Source organism: Carettochelys insculpta, chromosome 2, assembly GCF_033958435.1.
Source record: "Carettochelys insculpta isolate YL-2023 chromosome 2, ASM3395843v1, whole genome shotgun sequence".
NCBI classification, from domain to species: Eukaryota; Metazoa; Chordata; order Testudines; family Carettochelyidae; genus Carettochelys; species Carettochelys insculpta.
In genome coordinates this window covers 125,598,835-125,625,702 of record NC_134138.1, presented here as the reverse complement: position 1 = coordinate 125,625,702, position 26,868 = coordinate 125,598,835, and the positions used below count along the sequence as shown (strand labels likewise).

General features: G+C 42.6%; 1 protein-coding gene across 3 annotated transcripts in view; it reads right to left on the bottom strand.

The window, feature by feature from the left end:
- Positions 1 to 22,575, bottom strand: part of SLC35B3 (solute carrier family 35 member B3) — a 33,810-nt gene extending 11,235 nt beyond the window's left edge. Inside the window, exons 1-5 of one of the 3 annotated variants that reach the window (XM_074987699.1) lie at positions 22,557 to 22,575; positions 14,603 to 14,881; positions 12,258 to 12,379; positions 9,480 to 9,634; positions 7,488 to 7,595 (exon numbers count right to left, since the gene is read on the bottom strand). In XM_074987699.1, the coding sequence (XP_074843800.1) occupies positions 7,488 to 7,595; positions 9,480 to 9,634; positions 12,258 to 12,379; positions 14,603 to 14,803 (586 nt within the window). In that variant the 5' untranslated portion in view covers positions 14,804 to 14,881; positions 22,557 to 22,575. The other 2 variants (XM_074987698.1, XM_074987697.1) reach the window with 2 other exon arrangements.
- Positions 22,576 to 26,868: the final 4,293 nt, after the last annotated feature.

Here is a 26,868-nt window from a genome sequence, read left to right as displayed (position 1 = left end):
GACATCTGACATTTAGTGACTAACAACAAGGGAACTTTGTAAGACGAATTCTTAGAAATATGTCATTTTAAAGTTATGCTGCAGCATAAAAATTAACAATATCTTGAAAGCCTCAAAAACTGAAGCCCGTAGTTCACTTTTCTTTTCACTCTGATAGAATGTGTATTGACATTTGAAATATATTCAGTTTCATAAGGGCACCTTTAGAGTGCTTTTTGTTCAGTTTGCTGTTCCTTTGCAAAGAAAAATATAGTTATTAAAGGACAAGGCACACCAAATTACACCGTGAGAAAATTCCTAAGTTAATTACACTGGCTTCAGTGCAATTACTCTTGATTTGTACTGATAGGTCAGAAATGAGATCACTTTTTAGGAAATGTACTAAAATGGCTCCTACCTCCATCATACAGATAATAAAATGAAATAAAACACCCAGCTTCTAAACTGCGGAAGCCCCCACTCATAATAGAGTAGATGACCTGGACAGATACAAGGTAGAAGGATGATACAGAGAGAACTTGCTCAACTTACATAGGAAGTAAACAGCACAGCAGGAAAGAACTCAGATCCAGTCTTCTGAAAGTAGACTGTGTTTTGAGCCCCAATCCTGTCCCCTTTTAGCTTTTTATACTGTGTGTGTCAAGATGCTACTTTGGTTGAAAGTGGTCCTACATACCTTAAAAAGGGCAAAAAGTACTGCTGTTTGTTTGACATCCTATACTGACAATGCTCAGACTATACACTGAAGATGTACTTACAGCAAATTATTTAAGGTCTTATAACCAACATGGGCTTAGTCCCTAAGTTTATGTATTTAAAAAAAAAAAAAAGGTGGTCACTCACTTTCTTGTAACTGTTGTTCTTTGAGATGTGTTGTTCACGTCCATTCCAATCAGGTGTGCAGGTGCTGCCTACATGCCTGATGGAAACCCTTTTTCCCTTTGCAGCTCCCCGGACTGGTGCCTCTGTGGTGCTCTGTAAATGACCTGCTGACCTTGCCTCCTTTTGGTTCCCTCTTGCCAGCTATTCCAAAAGAAGGGAAGGAGGATACTGAAATGGAAGTAACCAATATATCCAAGAACAAGAGTTGCAAGAAGGCAAGTAACTTTGTTTTCTTTAAGTACCAATCAGGTTATTCCCAAATGCTCCCTGGGAGGTGGGGATAGTGTTAAGAGCACTGCCCTGCTGAAAGCTGTATCTTCTCTGTCCTGCTGTGTGATTGGAGTAGTGGGCAATGAATGTGTACACTGAAGACCAGGTTGTTGCTTTACTTATCTTCTGGATGGGCACTTAGGCCAGGAAAGTGGATCATGAGGCTTGAGCCATTAGTGAATGTACCATAAATGGTGGAGCTGGAACCTTGGTGAGGTTGTAGCAAGTATGGATGCAGTCTGTGATGCATGATGACATGCATTGTCAGGAGACTGGAAGCCCTGTCATCTGGTCTGACACTGCTACAATTGATTTGTTTCCCTGAATGTGCTCACTGTAAAATGCCAGCACCTGGATATCTAGCAGTGGCGCCTCTATTCCCTTGTGCCAGCGTGTGGCTTGGGATGGAAGACAGGGAGAAATAGGTTCTGCCCCATGAGGAACTGACATGCTACCTTGAGTAGAAAGGCTGGATGAGGCTGGAGTTGCACCTTGTCCTTAGGGAGGGTCAGAGGTGAAGGCTTTCAGGACACCCTCCTGGTTGAAGTCACAGCCCCAAGGAAAGATACCTTCTATGGGAGTACAGAAAGCAGCATGTGGTTCAGAGGGGACCCCCAGCTGCCTCAGGTCGTTTTGGCTCCATTATCTCCTCTGCCTGCATGCCGAAAACATGGGCCATGAGCTGGAGTAGGTCCTGGTGAGCCACGCTGTCAATGCGACGGAGACGTGCCACTGCTTCAAGTGGAGGGGATGATGAGATGGTGAGAGAGGGAACAGGGTCATCCTGCCCCTGCAGCTGCCCTGATTGTTCCTGGGCTACGTTAGGCTCACCTGTCACTGCTGCCTGGTCTATCATGGCCAGAGCTACTGGCAGCCATGGAGTGATCTCTGCCATCTGTCCACAGTGCAATTAGGAGACACAGTAATGGTCACTACCACCCCCATGGAACAAATCACATCCCTGGGGATCTAGGCTGGTGACCTCCCGATGTCACCAACCTAGATGCCCTGAAAGGGCACCTGGGGTTTGGTGGTATGCCCTGGGGCTGAGGTGCTGTCAATGCTACAAAGTCTTTGGTGGCCTCACAAAAGACAGTTACCTGTTCTGTAACTGGCGTTCTTTGAGATGTGTTGCTCATGTACATTCCAAGTTGGGTGTGTGCAGGCGCACGCCCAGTCACCAGAAGCTTTTTGCCCTAGCTAGTAGCCATGGGGTTGGTGCAGTGCCAGCTGAAGTGGCGCCAATATGGCGACCAATATATGCACTGACTGCCCCCCTCCCTGACTCAGTTCCTTCCTGCTGGCTACTCTGACAGTGAGGAAGGTGGGAGGGTTTTGGAATGGACATGAGCAACACATCTCAAAGAACACCAGTTACAGAACAGTTAACTGTTTTTTCTTCTTCAAGTGACTGCTCATGTGCATTCCAATTTGGGTGAATATAAGCCAATACCTAGGAGGTGTGGTCGGAGCCCCAAACGGACTGCAGGACAGCCCTGCCCGCCGCTGTGTCTTCCTGTGCGTGCTGCGTCAAAGCATAATGTGCTCTAAACATATGAACTGAGGAACAGGTGGCTGCCCTACAGATGTCCTGGATAGGCACCCGCACCAAATACACCACAGATCATGCCGTCGGAGCCAACAATGATATCACACATGCCGAGGCTGGTGCCAGTGCTGGAGCATAGGGTACCTGAAACGGGGCCACGGTCTGCTGGGTTGGCACTGGAGCGCTTGGCACCAAATACGGTGTCGGTGCTGGCGTTGACATGAGCGCAGGGGTTGACACCCGTATCAAGTGCATGAGTCCCGATTGCACTGTTTCAGTGGTACGGTGCCTGTCTCCTACAGACAGAGAAGGACCCGACACCGTCATCTGCAGAAGTCCTTGTGCCGCTTGAAACGCCTCCAGTGTTGAGGACGGGTCCAGTGCCTACGGGCTCCCACTCCACGCCAGCTTCAACGGATGTGCCTTTTGCCCTTCGGCAGTGTGCGTCAGAGCCCTGGACTTGAGGTCGCCCCACTTCGACTTTGGCGAGCAATGCCTCTCATGCTTTCTCTTCATCAGCACTGGAGATTGACTCCTATGGTGCCGAGAAGACAATGGTGCCTGCACCTGCTCTTGGTGCTGGGGGTCCTTAGGTGGTTGCCAGATGGAGACATTTGAGGCCTATGAGCTGCTTCCATTAAGAGGACTTTAAGGCATTGGACCCTATCTTTAAAAGTTCTGGGCTTAAAGGCCTTACAAATTGGACAGCGATCATGCAAGTGTCCTTCCTCCAAGCAAATCAAACAGGCTGGATGGGGTCACTTTTGGGCATACATTTACCACACTTTGAACAAGTCTTAAGTCCTGGGGAGCCAGGCATTCCCCAGCGCTGAGGCAGACGGAAAGCCCCGCCTTAGCTATAAATTAAAACACTAACTATCAAGTACTGAAACTATTTACACTTCAAGAACTATTTAGACTACAATAGGTTACTAGCTAAAGAACTGAGCAGAGAAAGCAAGAGCTCCAACAACCGGCAGAGTGGGGAGAAGGAACTGAGTGGAGGCTGTGGCGTGTGGGATTGGGTGGTGCATATATTGGTTGCCATATCAGCACCACTCTAAGGGGTGCCGCACCGACCCTACGGCTACTGGCTAGGGCAAAAAGCTTCCGGTGACTGAGTGTGGGCCCGTGCGCACCCAACTTGAAATGGACATGAGCAATCACTTGAAGAAGTAGTGTCTGATGTTGAGGTTGACTCCAACACCTCTGAAAAGTCTTGCCCTGCCAGAGAGTCATGAAGCACTGGACTCAATGGTATTTGGTGCAGCAGAGTCAATGGCACCTGCTCCTGCTGTTTTGTGGCTGAGCCCTGTTTCTGAAGTCCCTGATAAACTTGGTGGTTTATCAGCTCTTTCAGGAGAGTGCCCTTTCTCTGCCATCTTATGGTACTTGTGTGGTACTGATACATGGAGCAGTACCGGGGCACTGCCTCCTGTCGTAGAGCCAGGGATCTGCGGTGCAGAGGGCTTTTCATGCCAGAGTTGTCGTCCTACACTGATTCAAGGACTGACACCAGGGCACTCTATGCTGACAAACTTTGTTTTCTGGGAAGAAGGATTTTTTGAAGATGGGGTTTACTTTCGAAAGAGCAGCGTCAACACTGGATTACTTCTTTTGAAATTAGAATGTGTAAATGACGTGCCAGATACGCAAATCTGCACCTCATTTGCATTTTCATTTTCCCTCATTTGCATACCTCTTTCGAAAGAGGAATGCAAGTGTAGACACAGCCTCAGTGAATAATATTTCTAAAAAGCCAAAAAAAAAAAAAAAGATTTCTTTCCTAATAAAGGACTTACTTAGTTTTAGGATCAACTAATGACACAAACACTTGGAAATGAAGGTTCCACAGTGAACTGTAAAAACAATTACTGCCTTTCATCTGAATTTCCTGAAATAAAAATCTTGCATCTGACAATGTGGGTCTTTGCCCACGAAAGCTTATGCTCCAAAAAAACTGTTAGTCTATAGCGTGCCACAGGACTTCTTGTTGGTTTTTGCCAAAATAAAAACAACATCAAAACTAACTGCCCTAAATTCCTACATTGTATACACGTGTTAATACTACTAGTATATTAATACCTATGGCTTATTACAGAGCACAAGCAACACAATAAATTCATGATCACTGAATGACACAACTTTGAATTTCATGACGTGAGATTATTTAAGTGTGTACCACCAAACAATCCTGCTCTCGAATTAGTTTAATGGCACTGTTAAATTATAAAATATGAAGTAATTTGTCTATATAATCTTGAGAACATATATATAGTTTATCAAAACAAAAGCAGTCATATAGCACTTTAAAGACTAACAAAAATAATTTATTAGGTGATGAGATTTCGTGCTGATCTGAAGAAGTGGGTCTGTCCCACGAAAGCTCATCATCTAATTAATTATTTTGTTAGTCTTTGAAGTGCTGTATGACTGCTTTTGTTTTGATAAACTATATATATATGTTCTCAAGATTATATAAACAAATTACTTCATATTTTATTAATTAGGTGATGAGGTTTCACGGGACAGCCCCACTTCTTCAGATCAGCACAAAAGCTCATCACCTAATAAATTATTTTTGTTAGTCTTTAAAGTGCTACATGACTGCTTTTTTGTTTTGACAGAACACAGACTAATACAGCTATCTCTCTGTCACCATACATACAGTTTGAATTATGTACCCAGAGTTATGCTTTCCTGTACACTCTAGAACGCATATGCAGTTTAAAGTAGCAGCATGGAGAGTAACAAAAAGGATGAAAGACTTGGACTCAGTTTAATGGTGATGGATATGTAAATCTCTAGTCCCACACACTTTAAGATGGACTCTCTCCAACCTTTCTATTGGAGATTGGTAACGTTAGTTTCAAAGTTGGAAGCCCTGTAATACACTAGGTGCAAACAGAAATAATTGCTTATTCAAATACATATCGTTGAGATTGTGGTGGGTGACCTGTGGCCCACTGAGGCTCCACCTGCAGCCCATGGACCTCTTATTTGTCCCCCGCCACCCTGCGCCTCTTGTGTAGTGGGGCACTAGAGCTCCACAATTTCTACTCCTCTTCCTCCCTCCCAGCACTTTAGGAATGCTGTAAACATTCATGGCATTCTAGCTCTGGGAGGGAGGAGAGTGGGCACAGAGCATGAATTAGCCTATTTGCGTTGCTCCTAAAGTGATGGGGGGAGGGGAAGGAGTAGAAAATGTGGGGCTCCAGTGCCCTGATGCATGAGAGGGGCAGACAGAGGGTCCACGGGGCCACAGGTAGAATACCAGTGAGTCATGGGCTGTGTAATGCTTTAAACAAAGCACATAATTCTTACAAGGACTCTCACAGAAAAGCAGAACAAAACAGCATTATAAATCAAACAATTAAGGCTTCAGCCTTCAACATCTTCCTGTAATCTTATTAACATAGACACAATACTAAAACTCTGTCTCTGCCCACTAAACTCACTAAATTCTAAAACAGAGACATATTCAATTAAACAACTTAATCAATAAAATATTAAATGTAGCAATGTAAGGTAACTTATTAACCCATTAAAGAGAATAAAACTTTTTCAACTTCAACAGCTGCTCCAGCCCACTGAGGTGAAGGAGGGCCACTTATATGGTCCACTGCCGATTTCTGGCTGCCCATTGCTGTTATAAATGAAACACTGTATTAAATTTGTCTGTTTCCATGTAAAGAGGTTTTTTTATGTCTTCGGGTCGAATGTCAGAGCAAAAACGGTAAAGCATTTTTGAGCAATAACAATAAAAAGAAGCAATTTGTTTGTATTAAAAATCAGACTTTTTTTGGAACATTGCTAATATCTTATGGATAGGGTGACCATCCGTTCCATATTAGATTGGATGGTCCTATATTTGGGATGCCAAAAAGGCGTCCCTACATTTTTAAAAGGGACTAATTGTCCCGTATGTGGGAGCCCCATCTCTGCCCTTCCAGTGGGCAGCTACCATATCCCTGCCACTTCCCCAGGGCTCTGAGGGAGGACCAGCGGCTGCTGTTTTCCTGGGGCTCCTGGAGAGCGCTGGCGGCTGCCGCCTCCTTCCTGGCTCCCTGGGGATTGGTGGAGGCAGGAGGGGCCAACCCTCCCCCACATATCTCCTTGTCCCATATTTGGGGAAGAGGCAGAAACTTGAAATTTGTGCAAATTTGAAATTGGTGCAAAGGTTAGACCAGCTGTGTGTTTTGGTGGTCCAGTGAAAGTTCCTTTTCGTTAACATTATACAAAAATGTAGGTTATTGAATGCACAGTGGTTTTTTTCCTTTTAATTTTACAGAGGATTTACTAAGTATCATATCAGTTAAAATATCATCTATTTCTAACTTACACGAAGAAATCGTACGTCAAGAGCACTAGTTCTCACTGAGGACTAAGTCTACAGCAACTGTTAGGTAAAGAAAAAGGGGTACCAACTGCAAGAAATAATTTTTCAGATTTAACAGAACATCTTTGTAATCTATTTAAAGCATTTCAAAATAGGTCAAATGGAATTTTATCAAATTTCTCAAGACCTATTTACTACTTGACTACCATGAGATATTTCAGCTCCAATGCTAATTACTGGGGAAGTCACAAGTGCTTGAGAACGAAGGCTTAGAATGATAGCGTCTCTCCTACTACAGCTGCAGTGCTGCTGGTAAAATGATAGAGTAAAATCTACCTTTCTACTATGACATCACAAGGCAGTACAACCAAAAACTCTCAGAACTATTATACAATGCTCCCTTTAGGCAAAATAATTATTAAACCATAAAGAAAAATGCTTATTTACCTGTCAAGTTGAAATTTGGTGCAACTGTGCTGTCAGCTAAAGTAAACCATATGAGGCCAAGACTCATACACATTGCAGCGGACACATCTGCAATATTATAACGTTTTCCTATACAAAAATACAAATGGTAAAAAGAATAAGGCCATGTAATAGTCTTAATTTTACCTCTACTTTACTTGGGTGGGGAATGGTAGACAAAGGAGGAAAAAATCCTCCTACTCAGTGTATACCCAAAACATGGACCTAACATTCTCCCTCCTAATGTATAAGTAGAAAGTTTAGGTACAACTCTGTAATAGCGGTTCTCAAAACCTACTACATACTACAGCTCCATAAGGCAATCTTGTGGGAAGTAGCCATTACCATTCTCAATGGTACAGGCCACATGTCCTCTTCTAAAGTGATGACATCATTTCTTCAGCAACCTTAGCAATTACTTACATGATAAAGTAGTTTTAGGAATGTAATTAGTTATCTTTAATGTAACCTCACAGAAGGAAACAAGAACCAATACCATTTGGTAAGCCAGCTATCTATAGAACACGTGCAAAAGCTCAGCAGACCAGTTGGGGAACTACTGCTCTAGAACTCAGCAACACAACCAGCTGTATTTTGGCAGGGGTAAAGGAGGAGAGTCCTGAAAATAGTAGTTGAATAACATGTTCCATTCCTTCCCAGAGGCTATGTGAAGCATGTAAGCTGCCAGAACAAAAAAATAACATCTACTACCTTTTAAACTATGTTCTCCACTTTCAAGAACCTAACACTATATGACCTAAAAACCTGAAAGCTCCAAATTTAAATGACAAGAAAATTTAATTATACTGACCTGCTGTACTGAGTTGTACAGGCCTGAGTTGTTAATTGTACATACAATATTTACTTAATTTTAAATTTGGATATTTGATTTTCTACTTTAAACTGGTTTATTATTGCTCCAGTATCAATACAGATATATGTAATGTTCCACTGTAATTATAAGACACAATTATGGTAATAAAAGTACTGTATTCTGGGCTCAGTTCTGTAGTCCTTCTCCATATGGATGATCTTACAATATATCTATATTGTGAAAGTCAGCAAGTGTCAGGGCCTGGCTTGACAGATTCAGGTTCATGTAATAGCACTAAAAATAGTTGTGTAGAAACCGTCACTCCTCCTTGGAAGGCTTCAGAGCCTGGACCACAACATCTACACAGATGTTTTTAGTGCCACAGCATGAACCTGTCTCTGACTCACTGGCACTTGTATAGATGTGGCCTTAATGACTTTGAGTAGCAACAGTTCTACTGATATAAATGAGATTTTTTTTCATAATATGTATTATAAGGATTATCAAAATATTAATATGCTATGTATTTATTTACTTGATCAGAGTTAAGAGCCTTAGTCAGATTCATCATACAGAACCTCTTCCGGTATATCACAGCTTCAAATATAATTTTAGAGACTAATCCTGTATTCTCCAAGCATCCCAAACTGGAGCTGGTTGGTTGGTTGGTTGGTTTTGTTTTTTTTATTTTGTAAAAAGCGTTGATTTATCAAAGTGAAACTTGTTGTGGGAAAAGGTCTCTGACAAATTTCCCACTTGAAAAGATTTTTGAAATTGGTCAATGCATCCTATTTAGACATTTTTGAACATGAAGGGTGTTTTTTTTTTTTTGAAGTGGGTGTCCCAAATTACATTGTGTAGAATTTTTTTTTTCCCTAAATACTTGTTTAAAAAGGTCAAAATTAAAATAAAAGATTTTGATATAAGCCACGCTGTTTGGGAGAAAAGGATTTTCAAATGGTGAAAAATTTCAAGATTTTGTCTTTTTTTCTCGATTTGATAGGAAAGGTTTTTGAAATCTACACTTTCTTTCCCATGACAAGAAAGATTTCCTGACCAGCTCTACTCAAAACTTCCATTAAAGTCAATCGAATACAGGATTTTGCCTTTGTGGTTATCTTCTAACACGAACAATATTTAATAGTAGGAACAATGCATACCTTGTATAAAGACTCCTCCTATCATAACAGGAATCAGTTTACAGCATTTAAAGATGACTTGAGTAGGATAATTCAGATATCCTAGGGAGGTATTTGATAAACCCATAGTCCCTACAGTTAGAAAGGCTATTATCATGTAGGTTTTGCCTGGGATTCTGCAAAATATAAATGTATGACTCTTGGCATTATGAACATATTACATTTCTAATATGTGAGACTTTCACACTAGGGAAAAGCTACAAGAAAGGGTACACTAATAATAAAACTGGATTAAAAAAAATGGGTCAAACTTTCACTAAAATTTCACACTTTCACTAAAATTAACAATTACTCTAAAAACTGTAGAAGCTTTCCATATTTTAACTGGATGAATAATGCTTTAACCTTCTACAATGCCTTCTATATAAGGATTATAAAGCACACTGTAACTGTTAAAGGACCTAACAATATCCGTTAGCAATGATGCCTATTTAACAGAACAGGAACAGAGGTACAAAAGGTGAAGTGACATCGACTACATCTACACTACTGCAGAAAGTAGTATGTAAAGCCATGTACATGAATAACGTAGCTGGAGCCAATGTACCTTTGGCTGAGTTATCGTGGAGTCAGTGGGGGGAAACTCTCCTATTGACTTCCCTTACTCTACTTGTCTGCGATAGAGTAACAGGGTCAATTGCAGAGTGATTTTTGTTTGATTTGGCAGGTCTTCATTAGACCCACTAAATCGACTGCTGGTCGATTGATTTCAGAGCATCCTTTTATGGCGTATTAAAGATGCATCGTTAAAAAAACACATTGGAAGCAGGAACAATACCCATGTTTCCTGAATTTCGGCTAACTCTTTCATTAGCCTTCTTTCCTAACTGCGTAACTATTCCTTTTGCAAACACCTCCATTTTAATTACTTGTAACTTTTTGAAATCTCTCTGTTGGCCTGGTCTTTGTTTAATTATGGATTTATTTGTGGAATTTGAACAAAAAGGTTTCCCAAGTAAGCAGAAAATGGGGGGAAAATACATATCCCATGTTTATAAAATAATTATTGTGCCTTTTTATAATTCCAGAGAATGGATGAAGACAAAAATTTGAGATTTGGCTTTGAAATACCTTCACCAAGAAGCGATTTTGAGTATTCTGGTAAATATGCTGTTTGATATGGTGCTTTCTCCTGCTGACACCTGCATTTTGCACATGTACATTTTAAATAATTACAGCACAAAGTTCAAGTGAGCCCTTAAAGGACATGATCTATGTACATATGTGGCTAAGTTAGCTGCATAAAAAATACTGTGAAAAGGGGTGCAGTGACAGAGGAGTGTTCTTGCTGGAAGCTTTGCTTTATTCCTAACACAGTCTGTACCATGTTTCTAAGGACATGCCACCAGTTTTGACTGACGAGGTTCCTTTTTTGTCAAAGACATTAATGCCTTTTTAAAAATAAGTTAATTTGTTAAACATTTCTGTGTAACCTGATAACTCAGACTTCATTTTTAAAAGTCAGATTTTTTTATAATTTAGAATCTATCAACAATTAAAATATAATGCATGTTTTTTGCTTAAATTTGTAATTTAACTGAAGAAAAGTATCTTAAAAAACCCGTTAGTTAATAGGATCTCAGCTGAGGATCACCATTGTTGGGGAGATACTGAGGACGAGAGAAGCTGATGTTTAATTCTAAAAAGTCTAAAAATCAGACTGATCTGAGATGCTAGTGTGTGCATGGGAAATGTGTAAAGACTGTGGCTGCCTACCACAGAACCCAAAGAACTGTAAAGAAAAAAGCAAAATTTGAACGAGGGATCATTTTTAGATATCTCTAGAAATTAATATTTTATTAATAAAAGAGAAAATGTAGTCATCCTATAAAGTTACTATGTCCAATTTGGAGAAGGCGTTCTGTCAGAAAAGTGTGAAATAGTTAGTCTGAGATTTGCATCTAAGCAGCACTGAAATCCAACTATGGAGTCACTATCAATGCTGGAAATAGTGTAAATACACTTCAGAAAAAAAAAACATGCAAAACTAAAAAAATAAAAATATTAAAGGTAAGTTAAGTGAAAGAGGCTGCCCTGAAACACCTGTAGCTCCAACCAGCTTCAAAGTTCCCGAGGTTTGAAACTCAGAAACTTACACATCTGCTTAGCTTTATGGTTGAGCATTCTCCCATTGACTTCAATAGGACTACAGTACTACGTTCTTAACGTTAAACGTAGGATGGCCATAATTTTTTGCATCAAGGCCTAAACGCGAAACACTAGCCCTTTGCTTACATAAAAAGAATATACAGTATTGTACTTGTTCCACCATCTTCAAAATAAATGTATACAGTGTAATCAATTAGTTTATTAACCTCATCACTCAAACATGTAACATCATATCCTGATATTCATTAACACAGGCACATCAACTTAAAAGGTTCCTCACACAGTGTCAGGAATATACTATACCTAGAACTTTGACTTCAGAGTGCATGTGTGTATTTTTAAGTCAGCTATTGGTGCTAGTGTTTCATTTCACTATTAAAACAAGACAGACAGAATAAAGCACATGAGTATATGGTTGAAAAGAAACAGTGGTATAGTATAATTTCATGAACAGATTTGCCATTGAAGATATACATTTTATCTCATCATTAGCCATAAGACTCAACTCAGTTATCTAAAATAACAGCAATATTCAAACACAAATTAATGAACTGATTACCTCAGGCTAACTTACACAGTTTTGGTAACTTAAAAGGTATCAAAAAGGATAAACCTTTTAAAAATACATACCGTCTCCTTTTATCTTGAATAAGCTGCAGTTCTATTAGTCCAAAAATGGAGTAAAACCCAAACTGCACTAAAGTAAGGTACCAACCAAAGGGCTTAAAACCCTCCACTGAAAATATCAGTTCCTATAAAAAAAACACACACACCACAAATGTTAAATCAAAACTTAATCAGCAGACCTATTTTCTTAATGTATACATACATGTAATTTACTAAACTTAGAAGAACTGGAGTGAAAAAATTGGGCCAAATTTCTTGCTGGTGTAATTCCACTCAATTAACTAAATTAGTCATAAATGAATAGTATTTTACCCATAAACATTCATCTCAAATTAGAGGTTTCATGGTTGCTTTTAACTTTATTTCCAATTCATTTTATTCAGTATGTGCTTGTTTCTTGACGGTATTCTCCAGTGACCCATAAAAAACATTAAGTACGATTTAACATTAACTTATTTAAAAGACAAATTTACTGGTAATTCTAATTTCTTAGGAATCTACAGACATTTTAAACCAAAATGTTATAGAAAAAGATAAATACTAGCTAAAGAATTAAGTAATGTATCACTTTTAGCCAGCGCTGTAGCAAGGCTGATAGTTAAGACTGCCTAATAATATTCCATCATAAGACTCTATTTTCAATTATTCATGGCTTTGCCAGATTTAACTATGGGAGGCATGGTGATCTGTGTGCAGCTTGTTGGGGCTTAACAAGGTGGGTGAAAGCAAGAAACCCCCTAACAGCAGTGCCAATCTGATTTAGTAAAAATTCCTTCCTAACCCGATATATGGCAATCAGTTAAACCCTGAGCATATGAAAAGAAACCAGTCGGGAAAACACCTGAGAATGGTTTGTGTCACCCCTGCACCCAGTCTCAGCCTGCCCAATGTCTTATCTCCAGTTATGGCCATTCCTGATGCTTCATAGGAAGCTTTTTCAATTAAAAAAAACCCCAAAAACTTTCTCCCAGAAGTCAGACTGGGAAACGGGAGGGCAGGAGTAGAAAGGCATAGCACCTCTACAGAACATTTGCCTACAGAAGCGGGAACAGAAATAAGGATTCGGGAGTCTTAAACAGAAATGTTAAATGGATAACTGATATGCATACTGATAAGCATGAGGCTTACTGATTAACCAACTATGGCCAGGGAACTCTGATGGCAGCCAGCTAACTCAGGCTGGAACAACCCTGGTTCTGCGGGGAGATCGGAAGCCATGGCAGGACTCCAAGGTAAAAGGGTTAACTGCTCTCATTGTTGGTTTACCATTTTAACATCCTTAGTCCTAAAACTCCTCTGCTGTCTAGACAATAGCTGCAAAGCTCAATGGCACAGAATGCATCTCAACCCACTCTAGTTAATGTGCAGACAGATAAGAGCCTGCTAATAGATCCTGATGGAGTGGCTGATGTGGTTAGGTCCTATGATGGTGTCACTTGCATAGACATGTGGACAGAACTGGCAAAAGGGGTTTACTGCAGGAATAATTCCCGGGCTAGTGTTTCTCTGGTATGGTGTGTGACTGTTGGTGACAATTTTCTTGAGGGTGGGCTGTAGGAGAGGACTGGCCTATCAGTTTCTTTGAGTGTGTGTAGCATAATCTCACTGTAATTAGTGACAGATTAATTAATCCTCTCCTATGGACAGCAGCAATTTCTCCACCTTTGATATTTTTCAGGAATGGGACACATCCTACTTAATTTGCTTCATCTACAGGTGCTACTAGTGAGGTAACCACCCCTCCTCCCCACTATATAAACCCTGAATTCTAAGACTACATCTACACTTTCCAGGAAAGATCTAATGTTTAGGTTTGATCTTCTGGGGCATCGTTTTGTACACGCACTAAATGGCATGTTCCGAGGTCCATATCGACCCCTTAACTACTTACGAGCCGCAAAGATTAAGGAATGTTGGCGGGAGGAGTGGTCCCATTGACATTCTGCAGTGAAAACAGGGACTGATGTTGACAGCTGCAAAACCTATTTTAGGTACACAACTGGCATACCTAAAACTGCGCAGCATCCGTTGACTTTCCTAGTAAGTGTAGATGTAACCAAAGTGTCCACTCCGATGATCTGAAGAAGCATGCCTTACCCCCTGAAAGCTCAAGGCATGATACGTTTGTTAGTCTTTAATGTGCTGCTGGACTGCTTGTTGTTTGTGAAGTTACAGAGGAATACTGCTACTCCTCTGAGACTTTCTAATTATGTTATCATGTACTTTCTCCTGCCCAACTCCAGTAGTTGACTGTTCTTTTAATGCAGTTTTTTCAAAAGTGTATAGATTAGGGCAGAATTTCCAACCAAATGAAACAGGTACTAGCATAAAACAATTACTGTATTTACCTGTAAATAGCCATAGATCAGATAAAACATAAAAACTCCAGAAACGCAAATAAAAAACTGAGTTGGTTTGTTAAATCTGCTGAGATTCATGCCAAGAACTATTACATCATCTACTGATTTGATATGAGGTGACATGGCTTGTGACTTGGAAGGTACGCTGATCGATACATATTTTCTTGAGGAATTGAATTTCAGATCCATGATTTCTAGTTCGCTGCATTCAGTGTCATTGGAGTCTTCTTTTTCTTCCTCGCTCTTTTTGTGTCCTTCGCTAGGAAGCTGAAAGAAACCCTAAAAGTGAGAAGCCACACGAGTATGGAATGCCAAATTAACACAGTATACAAATGTGAAATTTAATAAAACTGCTTCACACAAAAAACGGCATGGACATTTTCCAACTCAACTTCAATACTTAACAGGAATGCCTAAAAATCACAATGCTGTCTCCCTATGATACTACTGCCTCCATAATAGATCTAATATAGTGGTTCTCAAACTTTTGTACTAGTGTCCTCTTTCATATAGCAAACCTGAGTGTTACCCCCTACATATAAATTAAAAGGATTTTTATGTATTTAACACTATTATAAATACTTGAAGTAAAGCAGGGTTTAGAGGGGAGATTGACAACTTGAGACCCATGTGTGTAGTAACTTCCAAGTTTGAGAGCCCTTGATGTCGTGAAAGAGGAAGAATTAGCAGTAGCATTACAACACTAGTGCTAAGCATTAATGCATGAGTACTTTATATGGGGTCTTGGGACATACTTATCAAAGCTGCTGTTAGCATACCCCGATCAACATAGCTATGCTGACATAGACATGTCTACACTGGGAGTTGTGTTGACAGAAGAATGCTTTCACTGGCCTAGCTACTGTTTGGGGAGTTGGTGTTTCTGCAATGACAAAACATCCCTTCTGTTAGCATAGGTTGTGTGTACACAATGGAGCTATGCCAGTACAGCTTCCTTAATGCACACGTACACAGAAATGGAAAATGCTATAGCTCACTTTATTGGTAACTTTTCATGTTTCAGAAAAGAAAATATAACACCACTTAAAGTCCTTCAAAAATAGTTTCTGTTAAGTGGGAACTGGTCTTTCTATTTCATACAGAAAGCATTGGTGCATAAACCCCATCACATAAGCATCATGGCAATAGGGTAAAGCATACACCTTCAGCCCAGGGCCAAACCCAGCCCCACTGTACCAATGTTTACAGGCACGAAAATATTGTATATTGTAATGGATGATCCTATTGCTGAAAGTACTAGCGCAGAAGTACTAGGATTGAGGCCAGTCTACTTAATTCGAATGGCAGGGTGCACCACACTCATCACATATATGTGTGCACACACACACAAACACACACACGCATCTATATGCACAGCCTATCTGTGAAACTAGATAGAAACCTTCCCTTTGTTTCCAACTCCCACTTTTGCTTAAGATTACCTGTGAAGAAAAAGGGTGTGGAGAACAGTAAAAAAAATCATAGTGACTGCCCAAGAAACAACCAGGGACTCAAATATGGTCACATGACAAGAATATCATGGCCCCCATTTTTTTTACAACAATTATCACATGCTTTCATCTCCAATTGTAACATGAGTTATAACTGAATGGGTAGATCCAAAGACAAGGAATTTAGTAGAGTCCTGGACTGGGCAGGCAAATCATTCATTTTTGCACATCAGTGAAGTATGTGGTAGCTGATGTTTGAGGTTATTTAATTTTTTCAGCCTCTAACTGCACTGGCCAATTGTGGCTCCCAGGATGTCTTAGTGCAGGTCAACAGCTAGTTCAGCTCACAGTCAGTAATTACATTTTATTTCTCTACAATTGTTTTTGGTTATTCCAGCCCAATGGTATTTTTCCACCGGAGTATCTTCCCAGGACTCTTTTATGGCCACCATTTATCAGCTAAAGGAAACTGAATGAGGCTCCCATCAGAGTCAATGATGCTTATTTACTGCACAGACCAGTAACCAAAGTGTTAAGAGAGCTGCTACTTTCAACAGATGAAAAATGGTATGCTATTTAGTACAGGCTAAACCTCTCTAGTCCGGCACTATCTTGTCCAGGAACATCAATAATCCAGCATGATTTTAGTTAGCCCAATATCTGCTTATGGGTGTGTACAAGTTTCCCATGAGGCCATAAAGTTTGTTTGCAGCCACCTGACATTTATCCTTAAATGTCTTCCAAGAGCTCAGGAAACAGTGGAAGTGTTGGTAATGCTGCTGGACAACAGCGACCTCCCATGGTCCAGTAAATTGTCTCATTTGGCACCGGTCAGGTCTCAAGGGTGCCAGATGAGAGAGGTTCAACCTGTAATGCTCAGACATCAGTTAAGGTGAAGACATTTATAAACTAACATACATTTCTATTGCCTTATCTGGCCTCTGTCAACTTCTTACACCCCTCGTCTACCCCCAATACCAGTACAGTATGACAAGCCTTTTGGGTAAGAGAAGTAGCTAATGATGTAGTCTCAGACCTGTGGTAAGGAGCAGCAGCCATTAGCTAAAAATAGGGAGTTGTTCCATCGAAATAGCACCAAAACAATATCATATTGTTAAGAAACCATTCTAGCCCCAAGGAAATATTAGCACATTGGTTCTCAAGCAGGGATTTGGGGCCTTCTGAGGGTCCATGAGCAGGTTTCCATGAGCCACCACATGGAATTAGACTTGTGAGGGCTCTGGACAGAAAGCTGAAGCCTGGGGCTCTGAGTCCTGCCAATGGGGGCTGAAGTCTGATCAATCCAGATTCACAGGGACCCCTGTGCCATGGTGTCCTGGGCAACTGTCCAACTTGCTACTTCCTGCTGCCAGTCCAGGCTTTTATATGCAGAAAAGCAGTTGTTGTGACACAGGTAGGACATAAAGTTTTTATAGCGTGTTGGGGGCAGAGGTGAGGAGGAGGGGCAGAGCTCAGGAAATAAAAGGTTGAGGACCCTAGGTATAAAACAAACCGTATTTATATAGACAGACATTAAGATTTTTAATGGAAAACTTTCCAAGAAAACACCCACTGTCTGGCAGAACTTCTTATAAGCAGTTTCAGTTGGGACATCTATAATTCCCTTTCGCTTTACTTTTAGGTATTTCTGCCCTTTGTTTATTGCATAACTGATTTTGCAGAATTTTAAATTGATTCTTGCATGTAAAAGGTAGCATGCTACGACCAGCAAAAAAAATTGTTTTTATACTTTAAGTCAAAACGATTATAGTATAGATAAGCAGGACCTACCTAAGTTTGACTATATAAACTGGGCTCTAAGAAGAAATTCTTTAGAACCTAACTCTAGGACATAGCTCAAGATCAAAGCTACCTGAATACACGGCATGACCATTGTGTGCAGAAGTCAGAGTCACAGAATGATTCCCATTGGCCGTCAGGAAGAGATCACCTGCTTTATATGAAGTGGTGGGTGTTGTTTGCTTGGCATGTTGATCAACTACTCATAAATTCAAATTCAAAATGTTACTGTGTAAAGGCTCTCTTTCAAAAAGGTCCAGCCACCCTGCAAATAGGTAAGCCCAGTGCCCAGGATGAATGGGGGAGGGGTGTCCTAGACTTTACAGATAATGTGAGAGCTCAGCTTTGGTATGGCTTTTGATATGGTGTCATATGAGAACACAGAAGACGTAACTGACTTCAGTGTGGTTAAAGAATTGTTCTTATCCACTGAAAACAGGAAAAAACACAATGGGTTTAAATTGAAAAAAGAGAGATTTAGATTAGGAAAATCCAGAAAAACCTTCCTGTGTGGATAGTTAATCACAAGAACAAATTGCTTGGGGGTTGTGGAATCCCTACCTATGGAAGTTGTTAAGAGCAGGCCAGACTAACACATGTTAAGAATGGTCTAGATAATACTTAGGCCTGCTTCACGGAAGGGACTAGACAAGATGACCTATGAAGAGCTATTCCAGTCCTATATTTCTATGGATTGAATATATGCATATAGCCATTTCCCAGCAAGAGTCATAGCTGTCCAACTAATTCTACCTGCTTTTATTTCTCCCATTTCCCTTCCCCTATCCCAGGGCTCTCCTCTGAAACTGGGCCGCAAAAGATGTGATATGCCTAGATAAAGCCAAGATCATCAACTAACTCAAGTAGTTCATTTTTCCATTCATGTCTCTTTTTCCTAAGTCTCCCAGCAGGCAATGGTGGATTGCACAAATGTCGTCTACTTTACAGAAGAGTTTCTTTCTGGCCCAATCCAGATATGATTGATCACAGCTGCTGCTGCAACTGGTGCAATGTTAAAGAGGACCGGAATAATCATCATTTTACCTTAGAATTTCAGAAGTCCAGGGGACCACAAAAAAGATGACTTTCTGCAAATCTCATGCTAGCTAAGGTTTATAACAATACAGAAACTATATTACACCGCTGCTTTAGCTATTACCAGTAAATGCAAGAACCCTGAAATTAGGTCACAAGACACAGAGGAACTGATTATAAAATATTTTATTTTCTCATCGTGTAAGACTGTTTTTTGATATTGAGTTTGGATTTACAGATACAACTTTTAAAAGTAGCATTTAATCAGTACCTGAATAGAACAAACTCTAATGAAGGACACCAGAGTAAAAATGAGAAAGTGTTTGTTCCACCCACGGCAGAGCTATACTACAACGTAAGGTTGAATTAATGTATGCAATTCCAGCTGCATTAATTATACAGCTGGAGTCAACAAACCTTAATTCAGACTTCTGCACTGTCTCCTCTATGGGAGGTGAATGGAGCATTTGCTCCTGTCAACTTCCCTTACTCGTAAAAAGGGGCAGGGTGACACAGTGGCTCCTACCCTGGTCCAGGCTCAGCAGCTTGTCCCAACCAGGCTGGGAAGGACAGGACTTCCTCTTCGCCTTCAAAGGGCAGTCAGGGTTGGGAGAAACCTCTCCTCCGAGCAGGAAGCTACATGCCCTCCTCTCCTCTGCTTCCTGCCCTCATTGTTCCTCAGTTCTAGAGGGAAGGGTCACTATACAGGGAGCTGCCTGCCTAGCCTCCCAACCCTTTGCAAACCCACACTTCTACCTGTCAAGCCTCACACCTTTGCATCCCGACCACCCCCTCTGAGCCCAAACCACTTTCACCTGGACCCACCCCCATTCCACTCCACCCCTCCACACATTCAGTCATTACTGAGCCACCTACACCCAGAGAGAACCCTCTCATACTCCCCTATTCCTCCCACCCATACCCCCTATTCCTCCACACTTAGATCCTGCCAGGCTTAGCCTGCTCAAGCCATATCTGGATCAGGGCTGGGCATGCATGTACGCAAGACTCTTCTTGCTCATTATCTTGGTGTGTCTGGCACGGAGTGGCAGGACTAGCGTTTGTGCTGTGTCAGGGTTGGGCACAACCTTGCTGTTGAGAGCTTGTTTGGGGGTTGGAAAAATGCTTTAGGGTGGTCTCCCACCTGGAGTGGTGAGTCTGTTCTCTCCACTGCAACACTGGAGCCTCCACATTTATTGTAAAATCAAATGTGCAGAATTTTAAAACATAATTCTTTCAAAGTAAAGGCTTCCTCATCTATACATTGTGTTGTATTTTTATTTTTTTTTGTTTCCCTTGCAAAAATGGTTTGCTAAAATGAAACATCCTCAGGCAAGTTTTAGACAACAGCAAAGCTGAGCTAAATCTCCTAAAATAAGAGAGACCTTAAACTAAGCTCCAGTGATGTGAGTAACATCAGCAACTGTAATTAAAGAGAGCTTCAGATCTGGAGCAACTGTTGAAAATAAAAATGAATGCAGAAATGATGTTTTGTTTTCTGTTTATACGCAGGCAGGAGAGAAGATATTTTTATCTTTTCTGCATCTTGGTCCATCAGACAGGGGCAACATCCCATTCTGAAAATGTCTGTCTTTGGAGGGAAAATAAAGAATCAAGGGAGTTAAGTAATTTCTCTTACTGGGCCAACTTTGTGGTCTCCTCTGGTCCTATGATTCTGTTGCTGATTGAGACAAGCTTTTAAGCCACTCAAAGCTTATGTTCATGACTAAGTTCAAGAAGAGCTTTGGAAGGCGGTGTAAAAAACAAAAACAACAAAAACTCTTTACATCTTACCCATAATGTCTCTAAAATCCTGGGACATGGCTATGACACTCACTTATGCAGCTCATGTGTGACTATACCAGCCCCATAAACAACAAACTACACAGGTATAAGCATGAATATGAACCTTTCCTGACAACATAGGTACACCCCCCTCCCTCCCACCCACTGAGACAGCCACTGCTGCTAATTGGCAGTGGGAAGCATTCATTATGTCAGCTCTGTCCTATTGACATAGACCATCCACACATAGACTCAAACCTCCCCCTCCCTGCAGTTAGTACTCTCTGTGGTGCCATAGGTCAGTGCACTTGGCCATTAACTTAATGGGTGGTGATCTGAGCCCCCCCACCCCCGACACAGTGATGTTAAGGCTGTGCTCCTGTGAACTCCCACCTTACTGAAAGCCCGCCCCCCCCCCTCCTTTTGAGGGGGCAGGGATAGCTCAGTGGATTAAGCATTGGCCTGCTAAACCCACAGCTATGAGTTCAATCCTTCAGGAGGCCATTTAGGGATGGGGGCAAATAGCAGGGATGGCACCAGGTCCTACCAAGAGGACAGGGGACTGGACTAGATGACCTCCTGATGCCCCTTCCAGCTCTAGAAGATGTGTGTCTGAGGGATGTGCTGCTCGCTCCCCTCCTGTCTATGTTTTCAATCACACGTGGCTCATTTTCCAGAGGGTTTTCCCTCCCTTGCTGCCACAGGGAAGATGCGCCCAGACCCGACACCACTTCCCCCGTCACTACGCCGCGGGGCGGGGCCAGACCCAGTGAGGCCGTCAGGGGGAGGGGGCGAAACCCTACCCGGTGCCCCAGCCCGGGGCCTCTCACCGCAGCAGGCGACGCCCCTCCGAGAGAAGAGGGGCGAGGTCCGGAGCCCCCAGCCCGGCGGGGGAGGTTCGGCGGGGCCCCGGCGGAGGCAGGCCCCAGCGGCCCCCGCCCAGCCGCGGAAGCGGAGCCGGCCGCTTCTCCCCCCGGGGCTGCCCTCACGGCAGGGGCTGGGCTCGTCCCGTCCCGTCCCGCCCAGCGCGGCCCACGGTGGCCCCCCGCCGAGCCTCACCGCTCCACTCATGGCCCCCGCCACAGACTCCGGCCGCCGCCGCCGCCACCTTCCGGAAAGTCCAGTCCGGCCCGGCCCGCCCCGCCCCCGGGGAGGGCGCAGTACCTGCTCGAGCCACGGGGGTGGGTGGGGGGAGGGGACGCGGCGGCCGCCGCTGTCCCGGTGCTGCCGCCGCCGCTCTCCCCTCGGCGGTGCCGCAAGTGGCGGTGGGGGTGTATGCGCGAGCGCCGAACACATCGATCCAGCAGGGGATCCATCTGCTCGGCGCTCTGCGCGCGGCCCTGGGCCCCTTGTCATTGCCCCCGCCCCGGCAGGTGTAGGGAACTCTCCATGCGGGGCGCCGGGGAGCCCCTCCCGCCCCGCTCATCCACACGCAGCGAGGACCCCCCCCCCCAGGAGATCCAGGCACAGGGGAGCCCCACACTCAGTGGAGAGACCCATATAAGAACCCCCCCCCCCGGGAGAACGGACCCCCCACCCGTAGCGGGGACCCTGTGAGAACCTCGCCGCATGGAAACCTTTCACCCCAAATAGAGACACCCCACTAGGAGGAGACGCACAAGCCCAGTCAGCTACCGCGCAGGGCCTCAGAGCAGTGTGGACGGTTTTACGTGGCCACGGAGCCCTTTTAAACTATAAATACTTTTGCGGAACATTATTCCCAGGCTCTACCCCACTCGGCTTCTAAGACCGCCCCACATCTCCAGGCTTTACGTGTCTCAGCCCCCCAAATCTGCCCCCTGTCTACAAGCTTCACCCTCCCACCCCCAGGATAAATCCACATCAGAGCCAAAGTGGCCCCCGGGACTAACCCATCTACGGTGCTGGCTGGGGAGCCCATGCTGGGCAGCCCCGTGTGCCCAGCGGAAGGAAGGCTGGTGTGGAGCTCTGCCACTGGCACTGGGGAGCCGAGCCACACCCACTAGAGAGGTGTGGCCACTAGGCTAGGGTGGCGAATGAGGGGGCTATACTCTGCCCTGCCACCACTGCAATAATGGAACTAAATTCAGTTGGTTTAATGGCCGGATCCCTCCCAAATCTTAAACAAATTAAATTGAGTTCCACTATTTCAGCGGCAGCAGGACAGGGAGCCGCGAAGGAGTCAGCCACTGGAATGGAATTTTGTCGCAGAACCCGGGAGAACACTATTTGGGAAACACCCACTTGGGGGTGCCTGAGATTGTGAGAGACTTCTAAATACAAAAAAATGCTAAATGTCAAGATTTACATAATTGCTTAAAAATAAAAGGGACGGGGCAAACAGACTCTAAAACAGAAATTATCATCCTGTTTTGTCCTTTCTGTTAGAATAATACACTTTGTTTTTCCATGGGAGTTTCTTAAACGTGATATAGCTTAGGGCAGGGGAGGGGAAACTTTTTTGTAGTGGGGCCATTGACCCACAGAAAAATCAGTTGGGAGCCACACAAATGAGAATCAAAACCAACCTCCCCCCCAAAAAAGATCCACCTCCAACCCCACACCTCACTGAAATCCCCAACAAAAAAACAGAAAAAAACATGCCCCTCTCATTTCCGCTCACGCACCAGCTTCAGAGCCTATGGGGCTAGAGCTAATAGATTTTGTGGGCTAGCAGATTTTTGGCTCCACTCCTAGGTTCAGGGGGTTGGACGAAACCAGGGCTTCAGTGTAGGATGGGGCTGCCAGGAAGCAAGCTTGGGGTGTGGGATCTAGGCAAGAGCAGGTGTGTAGGAGTGGGCTGAGGTGTGGGACAGTTAGGGAGGGGTGGTAGGGTGCAGCAGTGAGCTAGGGATCCGAGCAGGTGAGCAGCTGTCTGGTCAGGAGGTGGATGCAGAAGTGGCTTGGGTGTGGGAGGCTGTGTGGGAAGAGATGCATAAGCAGAATGGGGTGGAGATCTAGGCAGAAAGAGGTGGTGCAGGAGCAGCTGGGGGTCTGGGCAGGAGAGGGGAGCAGGAGTGGATGGGGGCAGGGGAGTCTGGGCTGGAGAAAGATGCAGGAATGGGCTGGGGATGCAGGGCATGGCTGATGCAGGGCACATGCCTGGTGCAGCTCCCTAGTGGCACACGTAGCTCCATGTCCCCCACCACTCCTGAGCACTGTTCCTCACTGCTCCTATTGTCTTTAATTCCAGCCAGTCTGAGTGGAGGGGGAGAAGCCTCCAGCCAGTGCTAGCCTGCCTTGTTCCCCAGCCCTCCCCAGGGGAGAGGAAGGAGAAAGGGCAGCAGCAGTACTAGTAGTACCAGTACCACATGGAGCCACTTCTTGCACCCGCAAGGCAGAGTCTATGGACTGGATCCGGCCCCAGGTTACCTGACTGTGGCGTGGGACGCTGGAGCCAGATTCAGCCCACAGTCTGTAGTTGCCCCACCCTTGGCTTAGGACCTCAGCATGTCTTAGTCCATCTTTAGACCCTTTGTAGGAATCCCCAACCATGTGAGGAGATTTCCTCCCCCTACACAAGGGAGTGCCTTAGCCCTGTATCTGGATACAGCCTGTGATGTTGATGAGGAACAAGTTGACAGCCTCACCTTTTGATTCCTTCACTCCATTGGAAATTGCTTTGCAGCTGTGTTTAGGATGAGACTTATGCAACGTTGGGTACCTTTCTGCAAGTTATGCTTTGTACCTACTCTAATTTTGAGGTTGGCTATGATCTGAAGAAGTGGGTCTGCCCCATGAAAGCTCATCATCTGATAAATTATTTTGTTAAAGTGCTACTGGGCTGCTTTTTTGTTTTGTTTTTGAGGTGCTCACTTTTGTTAATTTTTCAATCTCCCATTAGTTCATAAAACAGGAATTCTGCTGTAAAACTAGTACTGCATTCATGTTTTCTTCTCTAGATGAGGATTTGACTGTAGCTATTATAAAAACACCTTTTTATGGCCAAGATATACCCTTAGCAAGTAACATCTTTAGCTCATTCTAGCGTACAAAATATACAAATATAATCCTGCAACTATAGTATGAAAAAAGTTATTAAGTTAAGATTTTGCTAGCACTTTAGCTAAGACCAGCCTAAATTTAGCTATTTTTCCTAAAAAGAAAAGGTGGTGAGATAATATCTTTTATTAGACCATTTTCTTTGGGCCCAAGATAAGCTTTCAAGATCCCTGGAGATCTTCAGCTCACCAACAGAAGTTAAGCCAGTAAAAATATTACCACACCCAGGTTGTCCCTTTCATAGGCAGAAATCAAAATGGCTACAACCATACTGCAAAAAAGTCAGGACAGCCATGCTCATTATTAACTGAGAGGTATTGTTGGAGGAGGAAAGAAGCCTCAGCTGTTGTTTATTCAAGCTAGTGGAGAATAGATTACAGCTCCTGATTGCAAAGCTGTGTTAACATAACCTCATGTCTCACTGAACCAGTTAGTTAGCACTGTGATCTCATCTTGTGTTTCTTTTCTTCCATTTGACTTTAAACTGTGTGATTCTGATGGTGAGAATGGATGTTTCTTTACTTTGTGTTAATATGCTGTGGATACTACTGAATGTAAATACGAGCTCTGAGGTGCCTATAGACCTTTGAAGGTGAGGATGATGGAAAATGTTGTTACTTATATGTAATTGCTACAAGTTCAGCTGTTTTTTTTTCTTTTTTGGTAAAGTTAAAGTAGTATTTTGCTATAAGATTTTTTTTCCCCCTTCAGATTTAAATGCATTGAAAAGGGGTACTGGATTTTATTACAGATAATAAATCACCAATATGAGGTGGTAGTTACAAGATGTAACTTGGTGTTCAGTGAGAATCAGACTTCTTGCTATTATGTGAAACAAAAAAACAAAAATTAAAATCTTTGAAAAGCACTTTAGTGAAGGCATCAAAAGGCAAACAAGTGAACACACACCTTTGAATATACAGTAGCCAACCCCCCAAACAAACAACAGACAAATACCTGTCTAGAACAGCAACGAAGGGTCCTGTGGCACCTTATAGACTAACAGGAAAGTTTTGAGCATGAGCTTTTGTGAGCACAGACTCACTTCATCAGATGTTTCCCAAAGTATGTAAAAGGATGTCAAGGGGTACATGGCAGAAAATAAACTACCAAATATTATAATATTGGCACTGGGTGGGGCAGGAGGGAGTATGCTGTTAAGGCTGAAGCCCTGAAAGGGGTACAGTTTAAGTTTGGTAAACAGTGGTATAAAAGAATGACTTTAGTTATGAAAAAGTAAAACAATATAGAAGCACTTTCACAGGGAAATTTGGATTAAATAGAATTATTTTAAAACTAATCCACAAAGTAAATATTAATAATCCATATCAAGATGGTATTCTGCATCAGGTCTGTGCCATGATGCTATTTTTATCTAGAAACAAAAAAGGCTGGTTATTAAGAAAGAGATATTGCTAGTTACATAATAGATCCTTTCAGGCTGAAATTGGTGAGCTATATTGGTTTTAAAAGATTAGCTCCAGAAGCATGCAAGGGGGGAAAGTTGTTATAAGGCAAGTCTGTTTTGGGCATAGGATAATGGGAAACAGGGAGTTAAGGAGAATACAAGGCAGTTTTGATGGTGTTTTAATTAATGGCATTCCCAAGATTAGTAATGGTTCACAGGAGGGAATCCTAAATATTTAAAAAAGACATAATTATCCCTAAGCATTCGAAAAACAACAAACAAACAAAAAAACCCTAAAATTTACTTGAAAAATCATGAGATTTAAAAATAAATTCTGGTTTCTTTTTTATTTTTTTCTCTGGTGTTAGGGCATTTAGGCTTTAGTTTTTCAAACATTTCTTTGCAAACATGAGAGTTTATTTCAGAAAACTTGCAAGATCTCAAGACTAGTGATAACTTCTATTCATGTATTTTGTAATTCCCAGTCTTTATCATGTTACTGACTCTCATAAGGTTATCTGAATGAAGTTATTGCTGAATTTGTTTTAAAACAATATTCATTAGTATTTGTTAGACAGAGGAAAACATAGCCTTCTCCTTTGCCATAGAAAGCTATCCAACAGGTAAGTGAACAGGCATCTTCATTTCTCTTTTATCTCAGTTGTTTTTTCTCTTTGGCATTCAGAGCTGCACAAACCCTTGCTAAATAGGGCTAATAAACTCATTATTCCAGTTTTATCTTTATATATACACACAGCGAGACTGTTAAGAGTTAAAAAGAAAAATCACCCCTG